This window comes from Cotesia typhae, unplaced genomic scaffold, assembly GCF_013202065.1.
Source record: "Cotesia typhae breed Kobodo isofemale line unplaced genomic scaffold, CoteBio_Ctyphae scaffold_13, whole genome shotgun sequence".
Classification (NCBI taxonomy): Eukaryota; Metazoa; Arthropoda; class Insecta; order Hymenoptera; family Braconidae; genus Cotesia; species Cotesia typhae.
In genome coordinates, this window is record NW_027423774.1 from 5,086,758 (window position 1) to 5,096,590 (window position 9,833).

General features: G+C 34.6%; 3 protein-coding genes across 3 annotated transcripts; 1 reads left to right on the forward strand and 2 right to left on the reverse strand.

Moving 5' to 3' along the window:
• The first annotated feature begins 338 nt into the window (after positions 1-338).
• Positions 339-4,614, forward strand: LOC141535179 (uncharacterized). Its single transcript, XM_074255006.1, has 2 exons — positions 339-679; positions 745-4,614. The coding sequence occupies exons 1-2, from the start codon at positions 493-495 to the stop codon at positions 3,945-3,947; spliced, it is 3,390 nt and encodes a 1,129-aa protein (XP_074111107.1). The 5' UTR covers positions 339-492; the 3' UTR covers positions 3,948-4,614.
• Positions 4,603-6,567, reverse strand: Syx18 (syntaxin 18). Its single transcript, XM_074255014.1, has 2 exons — positions 6,415-6,567; positions 4,603-5,677 (listed from the first exon to the last, which is right to left on the reverse strand). The coding sequence occupies exon 2, from the start codon at positions 5,656-5,658 to the stop codon at positions 4,696-4,698; it is 963 nt and encodes a 320-aa protein (XP_074111115.1). The 5' UTR covers positions 5,659-5,677; positions 6,415-6,567; the 3' UTR covers positions 4,603-4,695.
• A 97-nt stretch (positions 6,568-6,664) lies between these two features.
• Positions 6,665-9,796, reverse strand: LOC141535181 (transmembrane protein 209). The gene is made up of 5 exons (XM_074255009.1): positions 9,594-9,796; positions 9,383-9,508; positions 8,461-8,768; positions 7,358-8,382; positions 6,665-6,909 (listed from the first exon to the last, which is right to left on the reverse strand). The coding sequence occupies exons 1-5, from the start codon at positions 9,638-9,640 to the stop codon at positions 6,781-6,783; spliced, it is 1,635 nt and encodes a 544-aa protein (XP_074111110.1). The 5' UTR covers positions 9,641-9,796; the 3' UTR covers positions 6,665-6,780.
• Between the last annotated feature and the right edge of the window lie 37 nt (positions 9,797-9,833).

The following is a 9,833-nucleotide window of genomic DNA, read 5'->3' on the forward strand; positions in this document are numbered from 1 at the left end:
ATACTGAAGTTAGTGGTTAGCTGTCAATTTTAAAAATTTTAATAACAAATTAATTACAATAAAAAAATGCTTCTAAAATTTTTACTTGTAATTTTTATTAATTTTGACATGTGGAATTTTTTAATTAAATTTTTTTTATAATAATTGCATTATTATAAAATTTAAAATAATTTTTTATGTCTACTAACTTCAATGTCACTATTATTTCTTCCTCACTGACAGCTGTTAAAAATAATTCCAACCGATAAGAACGACATCTACACTGTCTTGATAGTTGGGATGTTTTTTAACTACGAGGCGTTGTCGTAAAAAAAAATAGAGATAATAAAAGGTTATCTTTTATTGGTGTGTCTTTGGAGAGCCAACGGCAACTCCGGCAAGCAGAAAAAAAAGTTATTCTATGCCAGTTTACCCGGGAGAAAAAATATTAACCAATAAAATAAAAATAATATCTAAATAAATAATAATTAGTTTGTTGAATAATTATTTTAAATGTCGGAGCTGGTGACAACCGCGATGGAAACATCTGCCAATGATAAATATGAGGGAACTGAAGATGCTGAGAATGTGCTGGCAAACGCGTCTACTAAAGTAAATGATAGCCAGAGCTTTACACTCACAGACTTTGATTGCTCACAGCAGTCTTTGATTGCTGATAGTGAACTCAAGGACAAAGAAGGTAATGTATTTTATTTATTTATTTTATTATTATTGGCTGAGTATTTATTTGTGAGTATTGTATAGAATTGTCGGCAAAAGCGCGGGAGCCTGACGCGGTCCAAGATGGTGGAGCTACTGAAGATTCTGGAGCAAAGACTCCGGCAATCACCGAGGACAAGGACAATAAAAATGACAAACCGCTAGAAAAAATTGAGAAAATGGAGGAAGAAATTTTAGCGACTCCTCCAGATGAGCGCGTGTCGTCATTGAAGAGGCCGATGGCCAAGAGAAATGGCTCTGAAGAGCCTGCGTCGAAGGTCCAAAAAATTGACGGTGATGCTGCTCCAGAGTCGCTTGACCTTGAGTTAAATTCTCTGGATAAAGACAAAACTCCCGAGGAGGATAAAAATAAAACAAAAGCTAAAGAAAAAGTTGGAGATGCCAACGAAAATACTGTCAAAGCTCTCGAGGAGATCTTGGAGAAAGATGTTTCAGATACTGACAAAGGTGAGACACTTCAGGAACTGTCTCAAGCACTGGAGAGTGTCTTGGAAGACAAAAAGGTCGAGGAAGACGAGGCTAAAGACACGGTATCCAGTGAATTGACTGCTAAATCCAGCGTTGAAGTTTCCAAAAAATCAAGACAGAGTATAGAAGTTATTTTTGATAAAGCCTTGGTGCCAACGAAGCCTAAAGAAGTGGTCGAGCTCGACGAGGACGGGGAGAAAATAGTCCTTGATTCTTCCCAGGAAGATGAAGCCTCCCAGGGCTTGAACTCCAACACAATTGTCAACAAATCTAAAATATCTAACGGCACTAATTCAAACAAGAGCTCGGACAGTGATCGCACTGCCAGTGTTCCCTCGGATGTGAGTGACGAGTCAGCAAAAGTAGATATTATTGTCAAGGACAATGTTCCAGTGGTGACGCTGCCCAGCGACAATGAAGCCGACATGTCAATTGACGACAAGAAAATAAAAACAGTGGAGAAAGAGTTCAGTGTAATTGTCAAGGTCAAATGTCTGCTGCACGTTGATAGTCAGAATTATAAAGAATGCGTCAGTAAGGAAGTTACTTCAGTTTACTGTGAAGGTTACGGAGATCATCACTTGCCGTCCAGCCGTATCAACAGCGACGTGTCTAACATGGCAGATGTCTCGGCATCTGATACTAAAGACCCGATATCTCCATCGTCAGTCACCAGCAATACTCAGCTTCCTTACGCCTTACCTGGTAGCCGTCACTCTATTATATCAACGATAAGTTCTTCCAGTTCTTCCTCGTACGCGTCTTCGGTAAAGTCTAACGACTCTTCCACGAAGTTAAATCCATTTTCTTTGCCACGAGGGTTCGCTAAGCACGCCAAAAAAGCAGACATGAATACTATTGACGAAACTTCCGAGTCTCCGAAGCACGGATGGCGCAATGCTGACTTGATAACCACCAGCGTTGTAGATCATTTGAATCATGAGATAGCTACCAATGACTTGTCTGCTCACAATGGCAGCAGCAACGACATTGGCTCGCTGACCAGGATCACTTCCTCGACTCCAGAGGCTAAAGTCTTGTTGACTCCCAAGAGCAGTAAGAAGGGAAAAGTTGCCAAGAGGACCAAAACTCGGAGCACCAGGTCCAGGGCTAATGGAGCCACCAAGGCTGTTGCTGAAGAAGCTATTCACTTGCAGGAGGAAGCTAGAAAAAAGGAGAAGGAAAAAGATAAAATTCACTCGAATGTTTCGACGCCCAGCAGAGCCAGCTCTAGATCTTTGAGCATTCTCAGGAATCAAGCGCCTGTAAGCGACGAGGAGTCTGACAGTCGTATTGGTAAACTCTGTTTTGCTAAATGGTCTGACGGGACTTTTTATCCAGCGACAATTGTCAGTAAAAATAAAACAAAATTGAAAGTTGTTTTCTTTGATGAAAAAAGTAAGATTGTCGCTGAAAATTTTGTGTATGTTATTATGGACACGCTGTCGCCAAATACTTTAGTCCACGCGATGGTAGTTGACAAAAAAGATAAGTATGACACTGCTGGAGTTATCCAGAGAGTTGAAAAAGTTGATGGCGAAGTCTGGTACCACGTCGAGACTGAGGATAAAGGAAGGGTACGTAATACGATGAAAGATTTATTTTTAACTCCAGATCAATTCAAAATTCTTAAAGAGACCGAGCTGGCGAATCCCGAAGGAGCGACTCCGCATTTTGAAAAAATAACTTTGGATAATGTTATCGAGGGATCTCGAAGACAGAAGACTAGTCCGTCGGCGTTGAGAACCCGGGGACAGTCCCAGAGCACGAGTGGAAGCAAAGCTTCAGTTTCAGAGAAGAAAAGCTTTGATACTTCTGACTCAGACGCCAAAAATGAAGATGTCACTGAATTAGGTGAGATAAACCCGGAGATTGCGGGAATTTCCAGCGCGTCTACGTCCAAAGGTCCGTCTAGCAGGATCAAGGGGAAGGGAAAAAGCAGGAAGAAGGCTGATGATGATGAGACTATCAAGAAATTCGGACCAATTCCTCCAGCTGGGTCGACTTTGTTTAAAGGTATGAATTTTATATTGACTTGCGCGCCACTGGAGAGTATCGACGCCATAAAACAAGCCAAGCCGGTGTCGAGTGAGTACTCTGAAGAAGGAACTGACTACGAACGCGAGTGGTCCAGCATTCCATTCCTGCGAGAGAGGCTGGTAGATCAAATTACCGCTGGTGGTGGGCATGTCTACAATTCGTTTGATGAAATCCCACCAGCTGAGTACGCCAAGACCAAGCTTATCACCAACGTTCCCAACATCACAGCCACTAGTTTGCTCTGTCTCTCGGTAGGCATCATGCCCTACAATCATCAGTGGATCATCACGTCTTGCTTCGCCAACAAACTCGGCAGTCCCGAAGCGTCTGAGCTGCCTGCTGGGTACAGCATCAGGCTAGGAGGCTACATCAAGAACCATGAACGCCAGAGTAACATGCCTTTCGAACATCTAAAAGTCGTGATACCAAAGATATCTGTCTCGGAGTCGTCAGTAGATTTTTGGAAGCGTGTCATTGAGAATGCTGGAGGTGTCATCCAGTTTGTCGAATCACCCAAAGACGAATTTTTCGACGCAACTGTCGTGGTGACCAATCAAAATTGTCCGGGTTGGGTCGAGGAAAAGGCTGCTAATTATGATGTTCCTCTGGTGTCTACTACCTGGGTTGTACAGTGCATCATCGAGGGAGCTACTGTTCCAGGTTTGGAAGAACGCTGTAAACACAAAAAACAAATCACAGATCCATCAAATTCATCATAAAAATTTTTTTTTTTGAATTATATATTTTTTATTATAATCTCTTTTCTTTTTTTTTTTTTTTTTTTTTTTTTTTTTTTTACTTCATCAGAGGTTTATATTTTACGTTATGAAAAAAAAACTTCTCACAATAAATTTCTTGTAATTGTAGTTATTTTTTTAGTCTTATCTACACGGAAAAAACAAGATGACACTGAATATCATCCCAAATTATACTGAATAAAAAAAAAAATTTAAGATAGTAGCTAGTATAATCCAGATTACAATGAGTATAATCCAGATAACAATGAGTATAATCCAGATATTACGCATTATAATCTGGATTTTTTTTTTAACTATTATCTGAAATTTTTTTTCACCACAGATATCACTGAGTATAATCTCGGATGATATCCAGTGTCATCTTGTTCTTTCCGTGCAAATATCAATTTGTAAAATTATTTTTATGCAGTCGAGAATTTATATACAATTTAAATATTTACAATTAATGATATTAATTTAAAAATAAAATTACTAGAATTTTGGTACATAAACATTTAACTTGTAAAAAAATAATAATAATAAATCGAGTATGTTAATTCCATAATATTTCATTTTTCATAAGCAGTAGTTATGTATGTACAATTGTTCTGGTGATAATAATTAAAATATATTGGCATATTTTGGCAAACCACGGGTCTGATTTATTTTAAACCTTTTTGTATAAAAAAAAATACATGTTTTAGTCTTAATTATTAACAATTGATTGTATTCAAGGATTGTACCAATCGAGGAATAGAAGGGAGAAGGACATGACCAGCAGAAAAAATAGCAGCCAAACGCGAAGTCCGGCATTGCGTTGAATAGCTTGACGAATTTGCTCATTGGCTTCCTTGACATTCTCCGTGGAGCCGACAACAGTAGTGACCAATTTCTCCAGATCGTGATCCTGCGCCAGGACTTTTTCGGTGAAAACTTCCTGCAGCTCGGCAATATGAACGACCTTGCTTTCAATCTGCTTCACTTCTTCAGTGATAGTGTTTAATTCATTGTACAGCTGCTCATTCTCAGACTCAAACATCTGGACATCCTCCGTTGATAATTCTTCTTCATATGCCAGAGAGTTTACGTCTCCGTTCATCTCCTGGACCTTCAAGGGGCTCGAGCTAGCCGAGGAATTTTTCTTTTCTTCAACAGAATTTAAAGGAGACTTGAAAGAATTTTGCGTTGAATTTTCTTCAATGGATTTAACATTCAGCTCCAACTTGGACAAATTTTTCAGCTCGATCATTTTTTTAATCCGGATAGCTTTTTGCTCAGAGTAAAGTTTACATACATTTTTTAAATATTCGTCGATTAAAAACAGCATTATTTCTTGATGTTCGTGATACTGTTGCGATACATCTGTTTCAGCAGCTTCTCGCTTTAATTCTTTTATCAGCTGCGAGCACTTGCTGATAATCTCCTGGGCTCCATTGTCGATCTTATCGCGTTCAGCGTCGCTCATTCTCGGCTGGCTGATCAAATGTCCGGAGAAATTTAAATACGCAGATCTATTTTCTAATAATAATTCTTTCAATCTCGTTATTTGGGTCGTGACTGCTAGAGATTTCTTGTAAAAATTTGACTCATGACGTAATTTCTTGGGAAATAATTTTGATTTGTCATCGTCCAACACCTTCTGACGTATGCTTACGCTCTTTACACTAGCTCGAAACAATGTGCTTACGTCCATTTTTAATTATTCCAAACAGCTGAAATGAATGATAATTAATTTAGTGAATATTTTATAATTTTTCTAATAAATAAATTACTGCATTAAAAAAATTGACATTTAGAAATTTTAATAAATTAAAAATGCAATTTTTTAAAAATAATTTTTCGGGACAAATTTTTTTGTTAAATAAAATTAAAAAATAATAAAGTGACAGCTAACTTTAATATTATATCAATTTAGCAGATATTTAATAATTTTTAGAATTTTTTTAACAAATAAATTTTGGCAAAAAAAAAAATGAAAATAAAAAATTGACATGAAGAAATTTTAAAAAATTATAAATGCAATTTTTTGGGGTAAATTTATTTATTAAAAAAAATTAAAAAATTACCAAGTGACAGCTGGTTTTAGTGTTATAGAAACTTAAAAAAAAAAAAAAAGAATTCAATTTTAAAAAATTTTTTTTTGGAATAAATTTTTTTGTTAAACAAAGTTTAAAAATTCTCAAGTGACTGCTTACTTTAATATTATCTGAAATAAAAATTTTTTATTAACAATCAATAATTAATTCTTACATCAGACTGAAGTTAGCTGACAACTGTCAACTTTGTTTTATTTTATGACAAATCAATTGCAACAAAAAAATGCTTCTAATTTTTTTTTTAATTTTAACATCTAGAATTTTTTTAATTGTATTTTAATAATTAAATTGTTATAAAATTGTAAAAAAAATTTCTAATCTAGTTTTACAATTTTTATAATTATTTTTCTTACCTTTGAGGTTAGATTTAAATCATTTATTGAATAATTATTCAACAACAATTATATTCTGATCAGTTTTCTAAATTTAGACTTTAAATTATAATACTAGAAGTGTAAAATACATTTTTGTTAGCTTTATAAAATTTTTGTCATCACCACCATATGCACTCATGTAAATATAACGCAATAACAACGAATATTGCGATAGTGAAAGGTGACTAAAAAGAGCGCGTAATTCAAAATCGTAAAACCAACTGAAAACTTAATCACAAAATATGTTTTTTATTATATAAATTACAAAAAAAAATGTATTATAAATTACATTACAATTATCGGTAATGTTACGGAAAATAAATAAATTAGAAAAATTATTAATTATTAATCGTCTATAACCCAGAGGATATTTATTCCAGACATTCCTAAATTAACTCTACCCAACATTCCATGGTCGCGGGTTTTTATAATGTAGAGGAAGAGTAATAAAGTATGGAACATGTTGTTTCTTCCCTGTAACAAAAAAAATTAATTATTTAATAATGTAATTTTTTGTAAAAATAAACAATAAAATTTAACCATTAAAACCCATATTATATATAAAACACTGGTCAAAAAATTTTGCTTATTCTCTTAATAATATAGATAATGAAAAAAAATTACATGTAAATATTTAAAAAAAATTACAAGTGCGAATTTTTATAAAAATTAAAAAAATTATCATGTTTCTAATAATTTTAATAATGAAAATCAAATTAGCCTACAAATCTGAAAATTTTAATAATTTTTCTTATTAAAAAAATTATTACAAAAAAAATCTTACATGTAATAGATGCAATTAATTATACGTGCAATTTTTTTTAAGAATTATTTTGCTGATAATTTAATCGATAAAAAAAATAAAAAATTATTGAACGTCGGCTAATTAAAATTTGATTAAAAATAAAAAAAAAAAACTAACCCGTGGAATTTCTTCAAAATCAGCTGGCAAAGAATCACCACTGAGTGCCAGACAATAATGAGGAGGATTAACCGACTGGGAAACAATAATAGGCCCTTTATTCCTCGGCAGCTCACATCCACTTTTGGCCATGTACCTGGAAGTAAACGTCCTGGCGTCTGGTTGATCCAGAGGAGCTTCTAGCTGAGTGTCCATGTATGAAGAAACAAGATGCATGATGATAGCTGTGTCTGTTGGCAAGCTATTTTCCCAGGGTTTCCCGTTGTAGGGTTCGCCGCTGCACCACTTGAACTCGCTCATAGACCCTCCTTTGGCCAGTTCCTTGATTCGCTTGATGAGATAGTCCTGATTGTTAGAAATCTCGAGAAAAGGTACCAGAGTCGGAAGCGTTGGGATTCCTAAGACGATGTTCTGAGCCTGGGCTAATTTTCGGAGTCGATCTAGCCCTACGTGTCCTACCTGGGAGTCACTGAGTCCGTGGCGAATCAATGCCGCATTCACGGCCTCTATTTCAAGCACCACCCGCTCGACGACTGTTTTGCTTATCCACAAGCGTAAATTAGCCGTCCATTGGTTTACTTTGTGACTGTCGATTCGGTACTTTCGCCAGACATCCGGAGCACCGAAGTAACCGCGAGGAGATGTTCCTTCTTCGTTTCCTGGACTAGAAGATTTTGTTTTGTCAACAGTTGGCGATAATTGGTAAGCGCAGCGTCGTAGCAGCGGAGATATTTCTCCGGGATTTCTCATTGCCGGGTGGGACCAAAATGAACTCAGTAAATTTGAAGGTTGGTCTACTGCAGTTGAGTGGGTCGTCTTCCGCTCACGTTCTGTCACGTCTTTCAAATAATTTTGTAATTCTATTTCATCTTGAATTAATCCCTCGCCAGTTAGGCTCCCGTTCATCGACGTGTTCAATGATCTACTGAGCGAATTATTTGTCGACGTATTGCTCAAACTCTTGGGTGATATCGGGGTACTTGAATACTTCCCAGTTCCACAGTAAAAAGGACTCGAGTAAGTTTCTACAATAATATTTAAACAAGCAATTAATTTAATTAAATTAAAAAAAAATTATAAAAAAGAAATAAAAAAATTCATACTGGTTTCATTCAACGCTGAAGTCCCCAGTGATCTTCGGCTTAAATTTAGCGGGGAAGTCATGTTTAATATCGGTGAAATCGGCTCTGGACATAATTTTGTTTCATTGATCGAGGAGATTGACTTGAACAGGGTCTCATCATTACTTACTCCTAATAATTTCTTTTGTTCTGGGTTTAAGATTACAGGTCGTAAATTTAATATTCCTATTATATAACTTGCTATATGGTACAAAGCGTTGAGTCCGAAGATTAATACTAGAACCCATTCTATCCACAGAAATTGTTTGTAAGTCGCATCTATGTACAATCTAAAAGAAAAAAATAAATGAATAAAATTTCGTTAAAAATCATCCCGATGTTACACTCATCAAGAGCTTTCATTTGAGTACCCACATGCATTTTGATATATTTTTCATATATTTATATATATAATATATATAAATATATAAAATATATGAAAAATTGATGTGGGCACTTAAATGAAAGGTCTCGACAAGTGTAACATCGGAATGAGCTTATATCTTTAAAAATGTAAATATTTCACAAAATAAAAGGTCATTTCTTAATTACGTAACTAGAGACAGAGCAACTTTGAATGTCACTTAAATACTTATCATAATAAATTGACTATCAGTGAGAATGAAATGAAACCTTGAAAAGGCACTAATTTAAATTAAGACCTTTGCAGTGACGCTAAATTTTACTAAAAAACCGATTTTATCATATGACTATTCCAGAAACAAAATTTTTCTTATTCTATTAATAATATAGATTAAAAATTTTTAATAGAATTTTAATAGAAATCAATAAAAATTATTTTTAACAAAATCAAATGTGTCGTAAATTTATCTAATTTTTTTAAGATAATTATAACAATTAAATTCGTAAAGTAAAAATTAAATTATTAATTATTAAAACTTACATATCAAATAATAAAACACTCAGAAGTGCTCCATTGATCAAAAACCAAGTGATACTATTCCTTACTCTTGTCTGTGCTAGTCTCAAATCCAGCGTTTGTTGAACCTGCGGTTTTGGAGCCAGCATACTAAAAAAGTCATTGACAATTAAAATAAAAAAATCATTAAATAAATAAATAAATTGAACAAATTACTGAGTAACTTGCAGACTACCTTGCATTCGGTGAAATACATCTCATAGATGAATGAAAGTCGCTCATTATTAATCTCTAAATTTTTTTTTTTAAACAAATAAATTACTACCACCAACCATCAATCTCTTTAATTAAATGTTGCTAATTTATTTATAACTAAAACAATAAATAAATAGTTCCCAGCAAAAAATATAACCAACAAACGAATCACTCACGAGTGTACCGAATGCCGCTATTTTTGACTACGTGACTCACAATG

Excerpts from the sequence above, each read along its gene's own strand:
- LOC141535179 (XM_074255006.1), top strand. The coding sequence starts at position 493 with ATGTCGGAGCTGGTGACAACCGCGATGGAAACATCTGCCAATGATAAA. Across the intron at positions 680-744 it reads TGAACTCAAGGACAAAGAAG|AATTGTCGGCAAAAGCGCGG; the intron begins GTAATGTATTTT and ends AGTATTGTATAG.
- Syx18 (XM_074255014.1), bottom strand. The coding sequence starts at position 5,658 with ATGGACGTAAGCACATTGTTTCGAGCTAGTGTAAAGAGCGTAAGCATA.
- LOC141535181 (XM_074255009.1), bottom strand. The coding sequence starts at position 9,640 with ATGAGCGACTTTCATTCATCTATGAGATGTATTTCACCGAATGCAAG. Across the intron at positions 9,509-9,593 it reads TGTATTTCACCGAATGCAAG|TATGCTGGCTCCAAAACCGC; the intron begins GTAGTCTGCAAG and ends TGACTTTTTTAG. Across the intron at positions 8,383-8,460 it reads TTCAGCGTTGAATGAAACCA|AAACTTACTCGAGTCCTTTT; the intron begins GTATGAATTTTT and ends ATATTATTGTAG.